Below are 20,869 nucleotides of genomic sequence, written 5' to 3' on the forward strand. Positions count from 1 at the left end.
AGGGACTAAAACTTCTAGAGATTAATAAATACTTCAAAACTAACCTGGGTGGGAGAAAGAGATGATGGAAAGATGACAAAGTTCAAGAAATTGAAGATACTGAAAGATTGAAAGATTGTGAATTGCACAGTAGGTATGTTTTTAGAATTCTGGTTGAAGAAGATTTTCTAACTACAGTAGTTTAGGACAAGAAAAAAAGAAAGCTAAAAACCTCTTAAACTACTAATGTTGGAGCAGAAAACCTTGCGTTGAAGTCTTGCCATGATTTATATGCAACCACAAAGCGCAGGAATTCTACAATTGCTGTTGTAGTGAGTGTCACCCTGAAAGCCCAGAATGCTTTGAGCAAGAGGATGTAAAAACAGGTTTTAAAAATCAACTACACTGGTCAGACAGTTCAGGAAAGCATGGGTCTGGTCTTTGTTGCACCTGTCACAGCTACCACTAGAGGTAGTTATTCACTTAGTGAGCATGGACATGTTCTCCAGCTACCAGGAAATCAGCTATTTTGATACTTCAGGAAGATAGTACAAAGCTTCTATGTGATCACTATATTACAAATGCAACTGCCCTAGAAGAAAAGCCTGAGCTCAAATGCAATCCTGTATTTTCTGATTAAAGCTTTTTGATCTGATGACAGTCTCTGATGCGTATTTCACAACAGCTACTTTTGCAGGGCCTTTGTCCATTAATTTAAGCAAAATACTGTGCCTTGAGAAGGAGGGGAAAAAACAAACACTATACACATCAGTCTGAATATTTTCACTGCACATTTAGCTACAAATGCTTTAAACAATTCAAAGTCTTCACATGCTTTCTGTAATCCTGCTGATCTTGCCATTAATGGTATGAAGGGACAAAGTCACAGTTCATGAATCAAAACAGTTAGCACTGGAAGTGTACCTCTAGTACATAAATAGCTGGTGTCTAGCCCAGTTTGCACAGGCATGGTGAAACTACTTTCAGGAGTTCTAAAAGTGAATGATGCTCTGCCTCTTCCACAGCTGCTACAAGCTCTCAATACTAGACCTGAATAAGGTAATTCTGCCTTCTCAAGAGGTATGGGTAGAACCTCTTGAAAAGGAAAGGAATCAGTTCAGCAGGACAGACCTGTTCTATACCAGTCTAGTAACAACATTATTTTATGGCACTGATTTCTCTGGGGAAGCTTACTTTGTTCCCTGGCTTAGACTCATTCTGTATTTCCCATTCTGGATGGGTGTAAGGCAAAGGAGTAAGTCCATCTTGCAAATAGTTAAGTTGGAAGATACAGCCTGACTTGGATGAGCACAGAATGTACTGATGCCAACCAGCAGGAACACAGATGTATTCCCACAGATAACCTCATATCACCTCAATTCTGTTTGTTGCATGATCAGCAGGAAACTGGAGAAATAGGGCAAGATTTTTGCCAAGAGCAACTAGAAGTAGATCAAAGTCTCTTCCTGAACTGATAAGAAAGTTTCAGAAGCAGACAACAGAAGCCTGTCAGTTTGCGTACAACAGCTAGCTGCCTGGGATTTAATACATGAAGACTATCATTGTGGAAAGCTACGGACTGATTCTATGGCCAAACTCATGAGCTATGATACATATTCAACAATTTCCAGATGTCCTGCTACGAACTGACATATGTCTTCATTTCTTTCCAATTTATCTTCTCTTTAAGACTCAGGAGTACTACACCTAACACTACAAAATAAGCTCATGCTTCTCCAAGACACAGCTTGCTGGAATAATTTAATTTTATAAGCACAATGGATGAAAATATGAGTCCTTATTACACATTTGGAATGATTTTGAACAAAAACTGCAAGGGAAGGAGCCTGGCTGAAGCAGTAACAGAACTTCTCCACATGCATTCAAAGACACTGCAGGAACCCTACAGGAAGGCAAGCAGACAGCCCTATGCAGAAGCCCTGTTGTTTCACTAGGGTGGCATGTCTATCCTTCAAAATATTCAATAGATAGCCTTTGAGTTTTAAAGGACAAAAATAAAACCTGCTTCTGCATCTGAAATCAAGCATGTACATTTAGCTCCTTTAATATCAAGTTTAGAAATAATTCCACAATTTAAACAAGCGCCACAGGGAAACATCTTAGTAATGTTACATGTTTGCCAAGTATGTCTGAATAATGCCAACATAAGAGGTGCTTTTGCAAGGTCTACATTCTCCAGAAAAATAAACAAAACAACAAAAAAAAACCAAACAAAACCAAAACAAAAATAAAGCACATGAATTTGGGGTTGAGGTTGGAATAGGAGACAGTTCAGACCTGGTTTAATCCTGAGAAAGATGGGTCCTGAGAAGTACTAACAGTCATGCTTCTTTTCCTCTTCCCCACTGGAGATTCTAAACACTGAACAAACAATAGAGGGTGGCAGTGCATCAAACAGTATTGCTTACATTGCAACAATGGCTGGCGCAGACAGGCAACACCGAGGCGTTCGAGAAAGAACAGGGTAGCCAAATGCCATCCTTCTTCCACCAAGCACTGTAGTTTTCAAAAAACTATGTATGTTTGTATATTTTTTTTTTTTTGGCAAGGAGAAAATTTGAAAGATGTGACAAGGTAAATTTCAACCATGAGCCACTCCAAAATGGCACTGCCTTGACCAGGGATAGTAATGGTGACATTTGGCTCTATTAAAAAAGGAAATTGAAGTTTTGCTTACAAAAGCATCCTTTGGTTCCACAAACTGCCCTTCCCCCAAAAGACATTTAGAAAAAATAAATCTTCAGTAAGGAAGAGGTAGAAGGCATTTAGTCACCTTAAAGTTTACTTTCATAAGCATGCAGGGCTTATTTCTAGCAGAGCTGAAAATTCATCTTTTAAGGTGGGAACAAAATTTCTCCCAATCACCAAATTAAAATTTGAAAAAAATCAATTTAGTTTTTTTAAAAATATAACTGACAGGAAGCTACTGGAACAAGATTACCATGCTATTCTAGTCATTTTGGCTGATTTTCTTTAATCTGTGTATAGTCATCACTACAAAACCCAAAACTACACTTAGTTACGAAAAGAAACAAAGTAAATACTGTTTGGTGGCAAGTGTTCCCTAGATAAAGCACCTGGTTCCAAACTGAAGCAACCCATTCCTCATTATGCTCATGGAAACCTATCAATTTGCACTTCAATCAAGAACTAACCCCCTAATCTCTATAACCCTGCAACAGTAACAAAGCCCATGTCCACAGTGTTTACCACCATATCATTGCCTGGCTCCCTAACTAGTGTACTAATGAGAAAAAAAAAAAAGGTTTACAGGCAATTTTGTTTTTCATTTCAGCTGATGCAAATCTAATGTGTTCCTCCACTAAAGTAAGCACAGCAGCAATTTCTAGGCCATTAATCCACATCAAGATGAAACAGAGTGCAGCAATGCCAACCTAGCATGACTGTGCAGAAGTATAGAAAAATGGCCCAAAAAGAACAATTGGAAATCAGAAACTAAAACTAGGGAAAAAAAAAAATTAAAGTTTAAGTAATACTGTAAGTCATGCCAGAAAATTAAGGAGCCTAACTGCTCAACACAGCAGAGATAGAGCTCTACAGAGTGAAAAGTATGAAACTTGGGAACAAGCAAAGTTTAACAGCAACAGGATTACATAAAGACTGCCTTTCAGCTGGACTTACAAGCTTTTCCAACAATTGTTGTATCTGAACATTCAGTGCACTGCACCTCTTCGGACAAGAGCTATTATCTCATGTTAATCAAGCTTTCCCCTTCTAATGTTCATGGCCCTGAAGTTGGCATTCATACAGGCAAACAAAGGTAAACATTTTAAATACTAATAATGCCTAAAGAGAGGAGACATTCTCAGATGGCATGTAGAGAAGATAAGTGGGAATCTTGCTTCCAATAAACAGCTTGATCACATACATTTGTCCTGAAGTTAATTTCTATTAAGTAGCATGCTTAATGCATTGCCAATGCTGCCTGTCTGCCCGAGCTCGACATACAAATTGCAGGATAAAGTATATTTCACTCAAAAGAACTAAAAATAAAATAAAAAGTTTTCTTCTATATAAGATTTTAACAGGAAACATGCACTGCTGACTATGTTCACCCATCCAAACAAGTGCAACCTCAGCCCACCCCCCAGCCCAGCTTTTTTTCCCCCCCCCACAAAGTAAATTGAGAGCAGTTTTTTGTCCTACAACATATTTAGGTACTCTACAGCTTGACAGTTTTCCATCAACATATTTGCTTAGCTTCATTTGTTTATAAAGGCAATTGATCTACATATTGGCTATTAGTCATATCCACAATTCTGGTGGCTGAAGTGTTCTCTTTACCAGTCTGTCACTGCAAGACTTTATGCCCTGATGACTGGTAAGTCAGCAGATCCCATGCTGGCACGAATTCTTTTCATCCAGGAAGTCAGTCCCAAAGCCAAAGATAAGATTTGACTTTATCATTGAGGAAAAAAAATGCTATTACAACAGTCATCTCAAAAATGAAACTCCATCATTGAGAACAGAAGCTAAGTATTCTCTAGGGTTAGTTTATAATCTTGTTGCAAGCCCAGAAGTCATCTTGCAATCAAGTGCATCTCAGAGGGTGGGTCAGAGACACACATGCGTATGCCACTGCACTTAGAAGCAGACACTGCGAAATCCAAGCTCTCACATCAAAGAACCATGGTTTAGCATACAAAACATTAGTTTTAGCAAGGAGTTTTCAAAAAGGTGCTGCAGCTTTAATCAAGTAATATAGCCATTGCCTTTGGATCTTTTAGCAAAGAGCATTAGACTAACCTTATTACAGTGACGCCCAATACCCATTAGGAAGTTATCTGGTTTAATGTCTCTGTGTATAAAATTCTTTGTGTGCACATATTCAATTCTACTGATCATCTGTAAAAAAACAGCAACAACAAAACTGGTAAGATTTCAAAGAGAACAATACAATTCACTTGAGTCTTCAAAGAAAGCCTGAGTTTTTAGTGCTACCTTCCCCTGCAACTTAAATTTATATATTTGCTTAATGAAAATCAAGTCTTTTTTTTATGCTATCAAGTAAATTTATCTGTCTTATGTTAAAATTCCACAGTCACAGTCAGGAAATTGCAGATTAAATACCTGAAACTATTTCCCACACATTCAAGTTCATATTCTAACTATAGTGTCCCGCTGAAAATAAATGTCTTTTGCTTACTTCAAACACTTTTCTATACCTACCACAAGACAATTTTAAAGCTCACTCCCTCATCCTGTCCCAGTTATTCATTCATCTGATTGTTCATTCATCAAACGTCACTTTTCCAAGTAAGTTTTCAGAGAGCAAGTAACAGCTTGACTGCGGCCCATACTGTCGTATCTAGGCTACTATTATCAGGGAATAACAGTCAGCAACGAAGACTCAGAGAAATTGTGGCACATCTGTATCATCATATACAGTCATGCGATTTCCTGTGCATGAGATCACAGCACATGAATTTATGCAGTACAGCTTTCCAGCTACTAAAACAGTCTTCACATAGTCTTAAGTGAGTTGAATTGTAACAACATCATACCCTTGACAGCTGTTCCACTGGACTATGCCCTAAAAGCCAGTTCCATGTACTGATATACATCCCATCTAGATTTTCCACATGACAACTAATTAGTGTTTATCACTGAAAGCAATACTACATCAAAACCATACAGATTCCCTAGAGATGCTGTAACACCCAGACTCTAGCTAACTGAGCAGGCAAATGGCTCTTTAAAAGCAGGCATACCACTCAAGGCAGCTGAGAGGAGGGACAGCAGCTGACCTTGTCTCCATACAAATGCAGTGAGCTTCCTTGGCCAAGAGCCTGGGATTCTACGAGCATCTGGCTAAATGACAACTTGGTACTAACATCACTTACATAGTATTCGATGAAATTTAAACTACCATTGAAAATTCAACTTGAGAAACGCTTACTGCCTTTCAAGTAGCTAAGACAGCACAATCAAGCTATTTACTAAATAGCAAGAAATAAATATGGCTGCCCATTTCAAATGCTGTACTCCCATGACCAAGTTGAAAAAGTGTCAATTGCTTGAAAAAGACTTAACAGACTTCCGTTTTAGAAAGGCCTTGATTAAGTTTGGGGTAGAGTGGCATCTCCACTAACAGCTTTAAGAACTGTTTCTAAGCACCACAAGCAAAACAGTATTTCCTAGCTCATGGCCTGGTTCTAGAAGTTACAGGAAGTTGGGAGTACATAGTGACATTCAGTAAGAACAGACCCATATACACGCATGTTGCCCATCTGTCACTGCAGCTGGCCAACACATAACAGGTTCCCATTGAATCAGATCAACCATAACTGGAGACTGCTTCAGACCACCTAACACTACCCCCATGGCTGATATTGGGAGTTAATCTACCCATATTAGTCTCAATACTTTAATAAAGTTGCACTTGTTAGATCTGCAGCATCAAGGAGCTGGTATCTGTGCTGCCGTCCCACTACAGGCTTAGGGTCATTTTGTAGCACCCAGAAGCCACCATTACTTTGCTCTTATGTAGGTCAAGTGTTCACTTAGCTTTACACAAGACTGCTTAATATTATTTAACCCACAAAGAGAACCACGTTACACAAAATACTTTAGGGGTTTTAACTTCCTCACAGTAAGATTTGTACCTACCTGGTCTGCTAACATAAGTACTGTTTTCATCGTAAACCTGCGAGAACAGAAGTTGAATAGGTCTTCAAGGCTGGGACCAAGAAGATCCATAACTAGAACATTGTAGTCCTTTTCTTGACCATACCACCTGAAACAAAGAAAATTATTCAGCATTAGCAGGAATCCTCATATGGCTCAGGGTACCATTAAACTTCTTGACTGCAAGGGCACATAGCTTTCAAGATTGAACATTAATCAGCAAACTGAAAACTAAGGCTCATAGTGTCTTACTTTTTCCTGGAAACAAGCTCTGAGGACAAAACAGAATACACAAGTTGTCAAGTGTACGCACACACATTTATTTTTCCCTTAAGAGGAAACGCTACTACACTTTAGCAGCAACTGAAATACCAAACACCAAAATTAAAACGCGATCAAAGCAGAAGCCATATTGAAATGTGTATAAAAAGTCTGAACTGAAATTCATCTCCAGGACAACTTAAACTCCTATCATTGTTTCCTGTGTTATTTAACTTCACAGAAACATCTTTAAATGCTTTAAGGATTTGTTTTCAGATATGACTTCTCTGCAACAGGCTAAAGTACCTCATGCAGTTAACTCTCACATTACTCTGTTGTTCATCTATCCAAATTTAACAAATGGTAATCAAGTTCTACTGTCCTATTAGGTAAAGGCACTTTACCAGGTTGTCAACATCACAAAGGAAAAAATACTTAAGTGTCATAAGAGCAAAAATAGAAGTGTAGCAAAATATCAACTGCAGCCAGACTGTGATATCCACCCTTAAGTGTCTGATATATCAATCTGGGACAAAAAATGAAACATTACCAATGCTGTGAGGACAAACAGGTGGTGTCATATTAGTATTTTTCCTTCTAATCCATGTCTAACATTTCCATCATCTTACGGCTTCACATTATCTGCAACTGGGGGATAGTATTTTACCACCTAAACAGCCTGAGAAGACCTGGAGTCACACCTTTCACTTCTGCAAATCTCAGCTGTGAATTTCCATAATATAAATGGGCACTGAAATACAGAACCTGAATATTCTTCTCTACAGTCCTTCTGCACACTCAAGATATCTACAGTGAAACGAGAGGTGTGTGAAAAACTGTTTATGAGACTGTACTCAGTACTAGTACACCACTGTAAAGATTCAACACCTTATCGATCAGAAGGCTGCATTTTGCCTTTGCTAGACACCTAGTCCTTATGGCAAGGTCAACAGATAAGGCACTGACCAACTCTCTCCTAGAAGAGTCTTTAAGTTTCCAAGAACAGTGGTGCAGACAAGACACATCAAGAATATACCCCATAATAAAATTATGGGGATAAAAGAAAAAAAATCAAGATTCAGCTCAAACACAGTAGTAGCTGGGGCTTAAAGATCTGTATAGACATTTTATTTCCACTTTAGGCAATGACTCCAGTAGACTAATGCACAGTTGTCTGGAAAATAGTTACCACTGATAAAGCCGACAAATTCCTTGGTACTGACAGGATTCCAAGCTTAGCCAGGGTAGTAAAGTAAAATGTTTACAAAACCACAGAGAAAAGATTCTGTATTTGGATTTGTTTCAGAACTACAGGCCTGCACCTTCCCACTGTCAGGATTCTAGTAGAAACCATGCACTTTGTAATGCATTGTTATAGATTTGATAGAAGTTATATATGACCTGTGGATCATATTCTCTGTTTTACAAGTCAGTCTAGGACCTTTAATCATTTCCTACATCAAGAGGGGCTGCAGGAAATACATATTTTGAAAGCAGTCATTCAAATATCAGCAAAAGTTTTCCTTGGACATGTTAATCATCATACTAATACTGTAAGCACTAATCAGTTTTTGCCTTCTAAAAATTCATCGAATATACTATGATGTACAAAAAACCCCACCATCTTACAAGTGACTCAATTAGGAAAGCATGCTGACAGTATTATTTGATAAAGTCTGTAATTTATCAAAAGGTTAATATTCACACTGCAAGAGCTGCTGAGCTAGGCCCTTTTAAAGAGTAACCAGTTTCAACTGCAAGAGCAAACAGGAAGGATATTTTTGAAAATGAAATGCAGAGATGGAAAGTCAAAATGAGATGCTGTTAAGCAAAGTTCTTAATGAATTACAAACCAGCTTCAGTTCAAGAATTACTGACTATGCCTGTACATCTACTTGGCTACTATCAAAGTCACCTCTGCAAACAGCTGAGTAGTTTTGACAAGGCTTTATAAACAACTCCATAGGTCACAGCTGAAAATGAAACATCTAGACTAAAGCTGGACCAAATGACCTGAGTAGTTGTTCTGTCATATGTAATTTAGGTTTATCATGAAAAAGACTAAAGAATAACGAGCTGAATCGAAGCATTCTAAGGAGTAAATCAAGATCTAGATAAAATATTATTTTATTCAAGAAATGGAAGTCCCATTCAGATGCTGAGTGCAATTGTTCAGTACAGTAACGGTTCAGTGCCCAAGAGACTGCAGTATAAGGGAAAAGGATCAAAGATCAGTCTTCAGCTGAGCTCAGAAAATTCAGTTACAGCACCACAGAAAAAGTGAAGCTGATGAAAAGAAAGCCTAACCTGCGAGCTACATTTTAAAAAGCATTTGGTTCCACTATAGGGATCTCTCTGCTTAGTAAGTACAGTCATTCAGGTTGATTGCACAACCTCCATTTGGCCTACTTCTACATATGCACAAGAAAATTATGATTTCCTGACCATTTTGCACTGGTGGAAAGCAAAATCAACTCTGCAAGACAAAGAAATAAGCCAGAAGCACCTAACATTTCATTTTCCTGTTTACCTGCCTGTAATTCCTCACAAAAGATCGCCACATCTGTTCTTTTCACTACTAACAACCAAAACTTCTGCTAGGGTATTGGAGTAACTTGTTCTTTACTTCCTTTGCTAACACTACAAGTAAGTTTCCACTTCCGTTGGCACATTTCCAGGGAAAATGGGATTAAGAAGTAAGGCTACATTATGTCCATTCAAAGTCTAGTAGCTGCTACTACTGGCAGCTCTGAGTAAAAAAATGTTAGAAGTCTTGGCTCTTCTTAAGAAACCTTGGATATTATGATATATAAGAGCTTGGCAAGCACTCCTTACTCCCATATTCACATAATCAATGTAATATGGCATATAAGCACACATTTTGGATGAGCACAGATTCAGAGCACTTTGGCATGCAGGTTTTGCCACTGCTGGGCTAAAGTGCAAACCAGTATGCCAACAAACTGAGCACAATTCTAAAAAAAAAAAAACCAAAAAAACCCTAAAAATCTAGTGTCGAAGAGAAATCTTCAGAAGTTCTAATACTACACTCTCTCATACTAAAGTTGAGGAAGCAACAGCAGCAATACATTTTAAGCAGAGGGAGTTTTGGAGGGTAGTAAAAAGTGGGATCAAGAGATTTAACTACTTGACTGTTCCCTTTATACAGTCATTACCCATTCATACTTATATAAAGTGTATTCTTTCAAAAAGAAAAGCTAAATTACTAGACTAGGAAAACTTATTATTTCTCTAATTCATTCCCACAGTCCTGCATGTCCCATTAGGACATATTTCCTAAATAGAGAATTGTATGGATTGCCATCCATTTTCCCAAAGAACAGCAGTAGAGGATCTTATTGAAGTCTACACAAAACATTAACAGGATAATAATATTATGAAGATCTAAGATTTACCCCTGAACTGGCAGTGTAACACTAACATCTGACACAGCTGTTAGAACCCTAGTCCATATTGAAGCTATAAGGCATGCCTAAGCTCATGCATGAAAATGCTTCATCACTCTCCCTTGCCTCATCTGTTTATAAAGCTACAGATGAAATTACTACAGGTCAGTCAGAATACAGTAAATATACTTTATGAAGCTTTCCATCAAAGCATGGTTAAAGATTGAACAGTGACCTTAATTTGACTTCATTGACTTGTCTAATTTGAAAGACTAAGACTCACCACCTCAACAAGTTTCCAAAACATGTGGTTTAGCAGCCCATCTATTGCCACAGTATATGCACACAGTTGAAATTTTTTAACATCTTGAATTTCGATATTTGTAGCTCTATGCTGAACAACTAAGTCACGTGACACTGGTTTGAAAGTATTCCATTTCCAAATCCCATACAGTAAAGTGGGTATGATGCCGGATCACATGACAAGTGAATGTTTACTTGAACTCATGCAAGGTAGATTTTTAATTCCCTTGACTAACCTTGAGACAAGCAAGTGAAGTGCTGATGCACATCTAGCACTTAGTAACAAATATGGCAGTCAGGTCTACCCAAACTTAATCCTCCTGTTTTCAGAGCTGCATCTTTCAAAAATTGTATTATGTCCACTTCAGCAACAGCGTATTTCATAAATAATGTCAATGACAAAAGAAATGATTGAGAAAATGCTTGTCAATAACTTCTTTTTTAAACTGAGAAAACTTTTTATTTGGTTAGTATAATATTCTCTTCACATCTAGCGTTATCTTCCTTTGAAAGGGTCAAATCGGGGTAGGTCAACTAGCAAAGAGGTGCGTGAAGGGCTAACAGAATTTAGACACAGGCCCTGAAATTATAGGCCTAGTTCCAGACTACTGTAACACACAATCTGAGTAGATAACCAGCAGTTTCATCCATTACATCAGCACTTGTAATTACAACAACAAGGTAACAAAACCAGCACAATTCCCAAAGCTGTGTGAGCTGGTCATGTGATGAATAAGTGAAAAGGATTCAGAAGATTCACATGAAAATCTCAAAGTCAGATCAAGATGAACTAAGTTATTGAATAACTGTACAGCTGTTCATCACTGGTAAAGAAAACCCAAATCCATTTTGACACCATTAAGCCAGTAGAGGCATTGTCACCATTAACATAATGGCACATCATTTCATCTACAGGTTATTATACATGAAACCAGAACATCAGCTTAGTGTCACAAAAAGGCGTTCGTAGTACCAGAATTACTATAACAAGACTATTTTGTTCCAGCTTAATAAAAGCTCTCCTCAGTCAACACCTGCTTTCCCAGGTAACTTATCCTCCACTAAAGGCTTCTGTCAATTCACACTGACTACTCCAGTGGAGACTCTGGCAACTTGGAATTACAAACAGAACTGCAGGTCATGCTTTTGAGAGACAAAAAAACTATCTCCTGGTGCCTTACTGCAAGGAAGTACAATGCTTCTGTGACAAGACTTGAATAGCTGAACTCAAACCTTTAGACTTCCAGAAACCTTTATAGTCACATAAAAAGAAGCCAATTTGGACTTCTTTGACATTACACAAACTTTTGCCACTTTCATAATTCATAGCATGTGACCCTATGATTACTCTGTGTAGTCCCATGCAATTAGTTTCCCAGAACTTGGGCTTTCAAACACCAAGTAGAAGAGTTCACATAAAAAATTAGAATGTCAGAAGAACTAAAGTGGATAAAAAAGCTATTAAAACAGAAAGTGTACAGTGAACAAGCAAGCTGCAAAGTACTTACTACTAGAATTACCTGAGATCACCTTATAATAAGTTTGACAAGTCAGCAGGCACATGAGGGTGACTATGCAAGTCTGGAAGGCCTTGTGAACACAAAGGGTTCAGACATCCTACAAAAACCAAATGACACTGAACTGATGAACACTCTAGAACCGTATTCCGTTTCTGCAAACTCTAAGTCATTTATACAAAAGTCTCTCAACTAGGCTTTAGTCAGATGATGTGACTAAAGAGAAAACACAGACCTCTCTAAAATCGTATCGCTCCAATATCAGGCATCACTGAAAAATAGTAAGTAGTCCTAACCAGTAAAAGTACAGGTATTCTACACAGAAACTGTGAAGCAATCAGTATCAGTGCTTAAGGCATGGATGTGCAAGCCCTGTCAGCAACATTCAGAAAAGGAAATCCAAATCAGAACAGGGACAGAAAAGAGACTTCAAGATGGGAAGGTGGTGACATCTGTAATCATGTATTCAAACAGCTCAGCAAGGTAGCTATGGAGTTATGCAACTATTATAGATATGCAGCTTTATAGATATGGGAGGACTGCAATAGAGAGAAGGTTGTTAAAAAAAAAGCTAAGAAATGAACAGGAGCTAATTGTCTATGGGTACAAGCATTTATCTTTAGGCATAGAAACACTCTCTGTCCAACAACAGAATCATGAGCACTGCCACGCTAGCCTAGAAAGTTTTAACACTGCACCTGACTAATTCACAGAAAGAATAGCATGTTGTCCAGAACAGGTGATGGATTTGGACCAAAGTGGTCCCATCCAGTCCCATGTTCTAGACTTCTCAGGACAGTTATCTCCTGACAAATAATGATGTTTTAAACACACAGGGAAGTACGTTCTGCCTGTAAAAATATACGAATTTGAATCTTAACATACAGAAGCAACACATATAAGAAAGGTAATCTATCAAGACTCATGTCTAAATTGACACATCTTTAGTTTATCTCCCCTGAAGCTGGAAAAGCACTTCTTAACTGTTAGCCAGCTAGGAGTAATATAAATTAACTTAACATAATATGGCATGACTGAAATACTGAAGTGGAATATTTAGCAGATGTCATCTAACATTAGTTGCCATGGTGAGTACGAATTAGGCCACCCAAGTACTAAATAAAGCAACAGCAATGAACACCCTACACTATGAAGTTAGATGGACTCTATAAATAAAATTCTGTATCATTTTTTGTACAATTATGAGAAAAATATGAATATGTGAAGTATGCCAGTGCAACTCATCTCCTAAGCAATAAGGTCATTTCATCTGTCTAGTGTTATGGTGCACACATACTTGCAGGTAGCTGACTTGCTATTTAATGAGGTACATTAACACCTAGTAGGAAGCAAGGACAACCTAGAGTCAAATTTCTTACATAAAAGTCAGAAGGTTCAGTTCAGTTAAGAAGTTAAGCTATTAAGCCACAGCAGATACAGGAAACATGGCTGAGGAAGAGTGTTTCAATAGTACCTCTGCTGATAATCTGTTCTAAACAAGAGTAACACTGAACTGAAACTGCATCTTTTTGCAGTGGTTACTGCAAAGACTGAGCTAAGGCAAGGAGGAAAAAAAAAAAAAAAAAAAAAAAATCAAAAAAGGACAGCTTCATTTGTTTTCAAACTGTGGTCTCTCTTGGATGCTTCTAAGGAGTCCACGAAGACCAATTAAGACAGTTTAGATTGTTATAAAACATGAAATAGATTTTGTTTAAAGATAATCATTCTCTCAGTAGAATAATTTTAGGTATTAAAAGGCTGGCTTTCAATTTTACTTTGAGCTACCAGAACAAGAGGCTTCCCTCTTATATCCTAGAGTGGTTCTGCCCTTCAGTATGCAGCCTTAGAACAACAGAAGGTTAATTAATAGGAAGCCCTATTGCTAGAACCTTCCTTCTCATTACTTGCAGATCTAGATGAAAATACCAGTTCTTACCAATGAAAAGAATATAGAAAATTTTTCAGACTTTATCTGACTACTAGTTTTGGGTTGGTTGGGTTTTTTTGGTTGTGGTTTTTTTTTTCTTTCTTTTTTTTTTGGGGGGGGGGGGGGGGGCAGGGGGAAGGGAAGGAGCGGGGACAGCATGGAAGCAAGCATTGTGGGGAATTTTTTTTTTTTTGTTTGTGGGTTTGATGAGTATTTTTCCACGGGTGGTTTTGGGTTTTTTTGGTGTTTTTGTTTTGTTTGGGGTTTCTGGTGCTTTTTTTTTTTTGCCTTTTTTTTTTTTTTTGCCTTTTTTTTTTTTTTTTTTTTACACTCTGCAGGAAGTTATGGGGGAAAAAATTGAAAAACATGTTTGAGAGGTATATTTACAGATTTTTAAGCACTGCTTAAAGATGAAAATTTGAAGCGCTCAAGGAAAAATCTGTTGTGAGAACAACCCGAAGATTACCAAACTTGACCACTTTTTCCCATTACATGTATTACTTAGTGAAGATGAATACGGGCAGTCTGTTATTAATATATTATCCAACAACATGACAGTAAGCAACCAGAACAAAAATTCTAAATGCTTTTATGGATTTAATCTTTTCCCCAGAAACTTTACAATATGCTTCACTATTCAGAAGATTGAATAGTGACACATGGATGGCAATACTGAATTTCTTAACATTAAAAGCACTCTGCAAGAATTTACTGCATTGAAAAATTTAGAAATATTAGTATTTACTTGGTCAGTTTGTAATAGATTGTTGCAAAAAAACCTCAAAACTCAACAAAAAAAAAAATGGCCAAGTCAGTAGCTTTTGGTTTTTACACTTACAAATGACTGAACTTAAATTTTATCACCTTGATTAGCCTCACATGCTGCACATTATCTCTTCAGCCTTGCCCACACATGCAGTATCTGTTTCACATTCACTACACTCTCTTCCTGCTCTTAAGTGCAACACTTCTAATGCACCATCAGTAACCATGGCTGGTTCCAGCATAGCTGTTTTTCATTTGAAACTGATGATAAAACTGGAGTTATCCCATGATATTGTCAGGAACAAAATCTGAAGATCATTTTTCCCTCAAAAGTATGTCTGAAAGAGTACCTAAAGGTGATCCTCATAAAGGATATGAACAATAGTTGATAACTGACATAAATGGTGAAAATCAAGAGTGGCTATCACAGATAATTCAAACAATTGCTTTTGTCAAGAGTGCTTTAACAGAGTTATACTATGAACAAAACACACAAGTCACCAAACACACTCTGCTGCATTCCTCCCTCCAAGCCAGACCCAAGAACTGGGGAATAAAGGTAGGTAGTCCAAACTAATAGGATCAGTGCCCAGTTAACAAGATTACAGCTAAAAATGCTTTGCCACTGAAAAACAGAGGAAAAAAGAAAAAGACAGCTGATGGCCGAGAACAATGAGAGTAAGCCCAGCAGAATACTGCCGACTTTGCATTGTGTCCTAAAGGCAGATCAGATTGTTAGAATGTTAAGCTTGGTTCAAGAGCCTTTTGTGAAAAATTAAGGTAATAATTAACCAAAATTTGTACAATAGGAACAAACCACAGCTTAAAAATCCGTAGAGCATTTATGTAAGGTTTTGTGAAACTCCAGACACAAGTTCAGAAACTTTGCTACTCTTCCAGGAAACAACAATAAGCAGCCAAGTCTAAAATTTGCTAGTCTAAAAGGGTTTGCTGTTTTATGTGCAAACATGTTCTGTTACAGTGGGAGTACCAAGGCCCCTTGTTCACCTTCCACAAGTGAAAGCTCCCAGTTGATCCCACAGAAGCAATATATAAAAAACTTTTAACTCCAAAACTAAGATTTTGCTTATTAGCTTTCCAACCTTAAAGGCTATAAAAAAAATTGCTCAGTTCTAGGTAATTTAAGTTACACTCCAGATATGCTATCTTATATACTAAGTTTGCAATCACATCTAAAAGGCAGAATTTGGCTTTAAGGAAAGATGCCCAAAATGAACGAGCAATCCATACCTCACCTATTATTTCAGCCTAGTGAATCAAAGAACCACAGCAGACCACTTTAGTAAGGCAAAGCCACATAATGCAACTTCTGGTAAGTTGATCTTGGCCACTGCATTACTTAAATAGATGAAAAATAGAGAACAAGCCTCTCATTCTTAAATTAGGCATGCAAGATTATGTGCCTCTGTTTCCCAAATGTGTAGAGCTGGGATAAAAATGTTGCTGAGCCCAGCTTACACAGCACGACAATGGGAAAAGCTTACAATGATTCCTTAATTTTCTATCAAATGCTCTGTTTGTGATGCTGTTGTTTAAAGGCATCACATTACAGAAATTTTAACAAATGTATTGAAAGATTTTCCTTCAACTTGATTCATCCTTCTCAATATACTGAGCCAAGAACAGCCTATTCCAACTTGACAGCATACCATTATAAAACAATGGCAGAACATGTATTATCAATTACACATGCAAAGTGACCTAACTACAAAGTCATACATTCCCTGATCTTAGCTGCTGCCAAAAATGCATGCCAAAAGCTTGAATTATCTGAAACAATATGCAGTTATTTCATTTTGGTCTTACTCTTTATAATCACCTATTCAAAGGCATACCCATGTTAAGTACCTTGGTGATATATCTCATTAGGTAGGCCAAGTCCTTCCCCTTAGATTCACAGGGCCATGGATTCCACTTCTACTAAACACATCACGTTTTAAGGTTTGTCACAAAAACTGTGCTAGGTACCCTGCTCAGCTTCCTCTTAAAGAAGATAAACATAAAAATACTATTTTGGATTTCTTCAAGCATCACCAGATGTCATACAAGACAACTAGTAACAGAAGCTTAGTCAAAGAACCTGTCAAGCAGCATCTGCTACATATAAATAGATTTAAAATTAACACTGCTTCTGAAGACAAAAAGGTTATTTCCAAAAATTTTAATGCTGTGAGAACCTGAAAGTGAAAACCTTTAAGACTCACTGACATTATCAAATAGATCACACACCTTCAGCACAATGAGTCTGTGACTCAATCTGAGGTGTTCTGAGTATTGCCTCGGTTGTCTGTTCTTATTAAGATTCTTGTAATCTTGTATTATTGCAGTGGGGAAGGAACTGTGTGTTAAAGGAAGACTGTAGTTCCCCTGTGGTGGTGAGACTTCTAAACCAGTCACTGGTTACAGAGAAAAAGTCAGTCAGAAGAACATCAAATACAGAGGAAAGAAAACTTAATGACTGCTCTAATTGAAGCTAGAAGCAAGTTTCTCAACATGCAAGATTACTTCCAGCAGTTCAGCTTTAAATAAAACACTCTCACGGGGCATTTTAACCAAATCCAAGAACTTAAACAGTAGTTCACTTCTGTTACATGGAAAAGTTGAAAATTTTGCAACTTAGGCCTCTCTATATCACCAAACATTCATTTACTTTTTCAAAAAAAGAGTCTAAGAATGCCTGTTTTTCCAGTTTTGCAATGAAACACCTGATAGCTGCTTGCTTTGGCTGTTTTCCCAGTTATCCATGTTTTAGCACGCAACTATACTGTGATACCTTTCCAAAACGTAATTTCTATTCTCAGTTGTGAAATAAAAGGTATCCATTTGAAGAAAAGAAGGAAACTGTAGTCTACAAGAAAGACTAAATCTGTTTTCACATAAGCAACTTCATTTAAGCTGCAAGTATTCTGCTTAATTCAGGTATGTTTATTGTATTCCTGAAAAAGTCTGTAGTGAATGAGGACAGATGGTCAAGACAACACTGCCTCCTCCACCGTATAGCTCCACCTTACATTCAGGATTACAGCCAGTTGTGTTTGGGGGGAGGAAGAGGGAGGAGGGGAGCTATTAACCTCAGAAATGCAGAATTGGTTTAGATATTGTTAAAATACATGATTTTGAACATGGCACCATTATGACTTTACAAGAGACCCTACAGGCCACTACTGATACAGGTGCATATACAACAGTCAGGAAAGGGTTAACAGATTAAATGGAAGCAACAGTTGAACCCAATATCTAAATCAAAATAACTTCTGCAGCTCAAAACATAATTCCTTTATGTCATAGCGCAAACATAAGAAATACTAACTTTAAAAACAATTATTAACAAAGTTTAAAAAAAGAACAACTTCTTGTACGAAGTTTTTCTGGAGAAGACGGAAATTTCATTTAATCTATTCTGATGCATAGAGTCAGTAGTTGGGAACTAATCCAGCATAACACCTCAATCTCACGAGAAATAACTCCTCCTATAGCCTGCTGCACCAGTGATTTTCTTCCAGATCAGGAAATTATCAAACACTATTGAAAGTTTCAGACAGAACCTGAAACAAGGAAACCACATAACAAATAATTGGGAGGGATTAATCTTGGCACTTTAACTGCATGGAAATCCTAGTGACGCATCTGTTGTGGGCAACAGAAAGGGGCTGCCATTTCATTCCTGGTTGAGGCTCTCTGCAGTCTCAAGCCTTACAGCACATAACTATGAAAGGAAAAAATACATGCCTAAGCACGTCCCTTGTCCCAACACGAGAAGGGGGAGGGTTAATCACGTCCATCCGCCATTTTCTGAGCGGAGGAGGAAGACATGTTGGAACAAAAAAAAAAAAAAAAAAAAAAAGCAACAAAAGAAAGCAGCCATTTCCAGTACCAGCTCCAAACTCTCAACCTCAACAAGAACACTGGCTCTCACTGAAACAGTCTCACACTTTGTTCTAATCACAAGAATTTCTCACAGCTCAGGAACTGCTGAAGATGTTACTTTCAAAGCATGGTACGTACAGATAAGACCAGACAGCGGGCCGGTGGGGATAGTACCCAACTAGTTGTAGAGCTTGGAATGGACATTTTTTCCCCCCCAACAGCCCAATCCCTTCCAGATAAATCTCTTTTAATGGTGGTGTCCTGCTTCACACTATGGAAAAGTAACTATACTAGCATACGTGAATGATTCCTACCGTATATGTGGGATGCCAACTCCTCCCTGCAGAATCTTGTATAGTTTGCTTTCATACAGCAGCTGGGGATGTCTAGCCTTCTGAGACTCCAACTTTACAGCAACTTCCTACAGTGAGAGGAAACAAGGAGTCAAAGGAGAGTGTCCACCAAGCACAGCCTTGTCACTGAGGTTTAAGGAGCACAGCGCTTCAATATCCCCCACACACCCCTGTTGCAAATGCTTTGAGGTATAATTTTTTTTTTTTAAGCTCTTGGTGCTCAGCGTCCTGTACTTTTTTGTGTCTTCAAATACAATCCATATCGTGATGATTTGTACAATAAACATCCATCCCAGGTCATGAAATTGAGCTGGAGATGTAAAGCCTTCAGATCCATATAAGTGAGGAAGAACATACGTGGGTGTTTCTTCTTTACAGCTCAGAGCCGTGAGGGGGAGGAAGGAAGAAAAAAACCGAGGGAAAAAAAAAAAAAAAAACACACAAAACAACAGCTTAAGAAACAGGGGATCTTCTTTGTTTCTATTACTGTTGATGAAAATGAGATAGTGCTCCCCAGCTGAGAGAGAGGGGGATAGAAGACTGGTAGGAGAGGGACGACTTTGGCCACTTATAAAAGACAAAGTATGTTTTCAAACCACAATGGTGGTCTCCTCTCCCTAATACTCTTAAGCGAGCTATGCGACTGCTGGATGGGGGAGCACGACCGCACGGCTCTGCTGTCGGAAGGGGCACTGCCACCCTCTCCCCGGCCACGAAGGCCCTCAGGCGGGGGAAGCCCCTCCACCCCGCGGTACAGCCTCCCCCGCCCCGCGGAGAGCGGCTCAGCCACCCTGGCGAGATGGGGCCACCCGGTGCTCCGCAAGCAGCGACAGCAAAGGAGGGCAAGACCAGGCTTCAATCTGGCCTCGGAGAGATAATCGCTGGTCTCCGGTTCAGCTCGAGGTGCGGAAAGGACCGCGCCGACGGGCCCGAGGAGATGAGGGAGTGCGAGCTGCCCTTACCTCCCCGTTGGTTATGTTGATCGCCAAATAGATGTCCCCAAAGGAGCCCGAGCCGATCTTCCGCACCAGCTTGTATTTGCCTCCGACAATGAACTCGGCCTTGGAGCCGCTGCTACTCGCCATGGCGAGGGGCGGCTGAGGGGCCCTCCCGGCGCTGAGAAGCTCGGGGGAAGAAAGAGGGCTCTACCGCCGCCCTAGAGAGGGGGGAAAGGGGCAGGGGAGGGAAAAGGGGAAGGGAGGGAGGGGGGCAGGACAAGGAATGTTGGTCCCTGCTGCTCAGCTCCAGCCGGGACCCTCCGGCGGGCGCCCCCCTCCGCGGCTCTGTCCCGCTCCCCGGCCAGGCAGCGTTCGGCTCTCGAAGCCCTCCAGAAAGACAAGAGGCGACCGCCGAGGTGCTGTGAGGGTAGGGAAGGGGAGAGGGGAAAGGGGAAGGGAACCGCGAAGCCCGCTGGCTCCGCCGGGTCCCGGCCGCCACCGGCCCCTCACTCGGCCGCCGCCGCCATCTTGTCTCTCAGCCGCTGCTACCGCGGACACAAAATGCCCCCAGCCTGCAGCCGCCGCTTCTTCACCGCGCGAGGCACGCTGGGAGCGGGGCGGGGCGCCCAGCGCCCATGCGCCGGGGAAAGCCCGCCTCCTCCCAGCAGCGCGCCTGCGCGCGGGTCTGCGCGGGGCTGGGGAGGGGGCGGGGCAAAGGTGGCGGGCCGCCCCCCGCGCATGCGCACGCGCCGCCCGCCCTCAGAGCCAATGGCTGGCGCCGCTCTCCACCCGGCTCCCGGCCCCGGGGCTCGGCGCCTGCCAGCTGCGCGCAGGCGCACTGCGCGAAACTCCCCCCCCCCCC

At 39.8% G+C, this 20,869-nt stretch overlaps 1 protein-coding gene across 5 annotated transcripts in view; it reads right to left on the minus strand.

The window, feature by feature from the left end:
- CSNK1A1 (casein kinase 1 alpha 1) overlaps window positions 1-20,635 on the minus strand; it is a 36,418-nt gene extending 15,783 nt beyond the window's left edge. For 2 of the 5 annotated variants that reach the window (XM_033006840.2, XM_033006824.2), the window contains exons 1-5: window positions 20,032-20,634; window positions 19,031-19,137; window positions 6,631-6,757; window positions 4,768-4,866; window positions 2,278-2,361 (exon numbers count right to left, since the gene is read on the minus strand). In XM_033006840.2, coding sequence (XP_032862731.1) covers window positions 2,278-2,361; window positions 4,768-4,866; window positions 6,631-6,757; window positions 19,031-19,137; window positions 20,032-20,154 — 540 coding nt within the window. In that variant the 5' untranslated portion in view covers window positions 20,155-20,634. Of the gene's footprint in view, window positions 1-2,277; window positions 2,362-4,767; window positions 4,867-6,630; window positions 6,758-19,030; window positions 19,138-20,031 lie in introns of all 5 variants that reach the window. The other 3 variants (XM_033006830.2, XM_033006847.2, XM_033006855.2) reach the window with 3 other exon arrangements.
- Between the last annotated feature and the right edge of the window lie 234 nt (window positions 20,636-20,869).

Source organism: Tyto alba, unplaced genomic scaffold, assembly GCF_018691265.1.
Source record: "Tyto alba isolate M040663 unplaced genomic scaffold, T.alba_DEE_v4.0 Super-Scaffold_17, whole genome shotgun sequence".
NCBI lineage: Eukaryota > Metazoa > Chordata > Aves > Strigiformes > Tytonidae > Tyto > Tyto alba.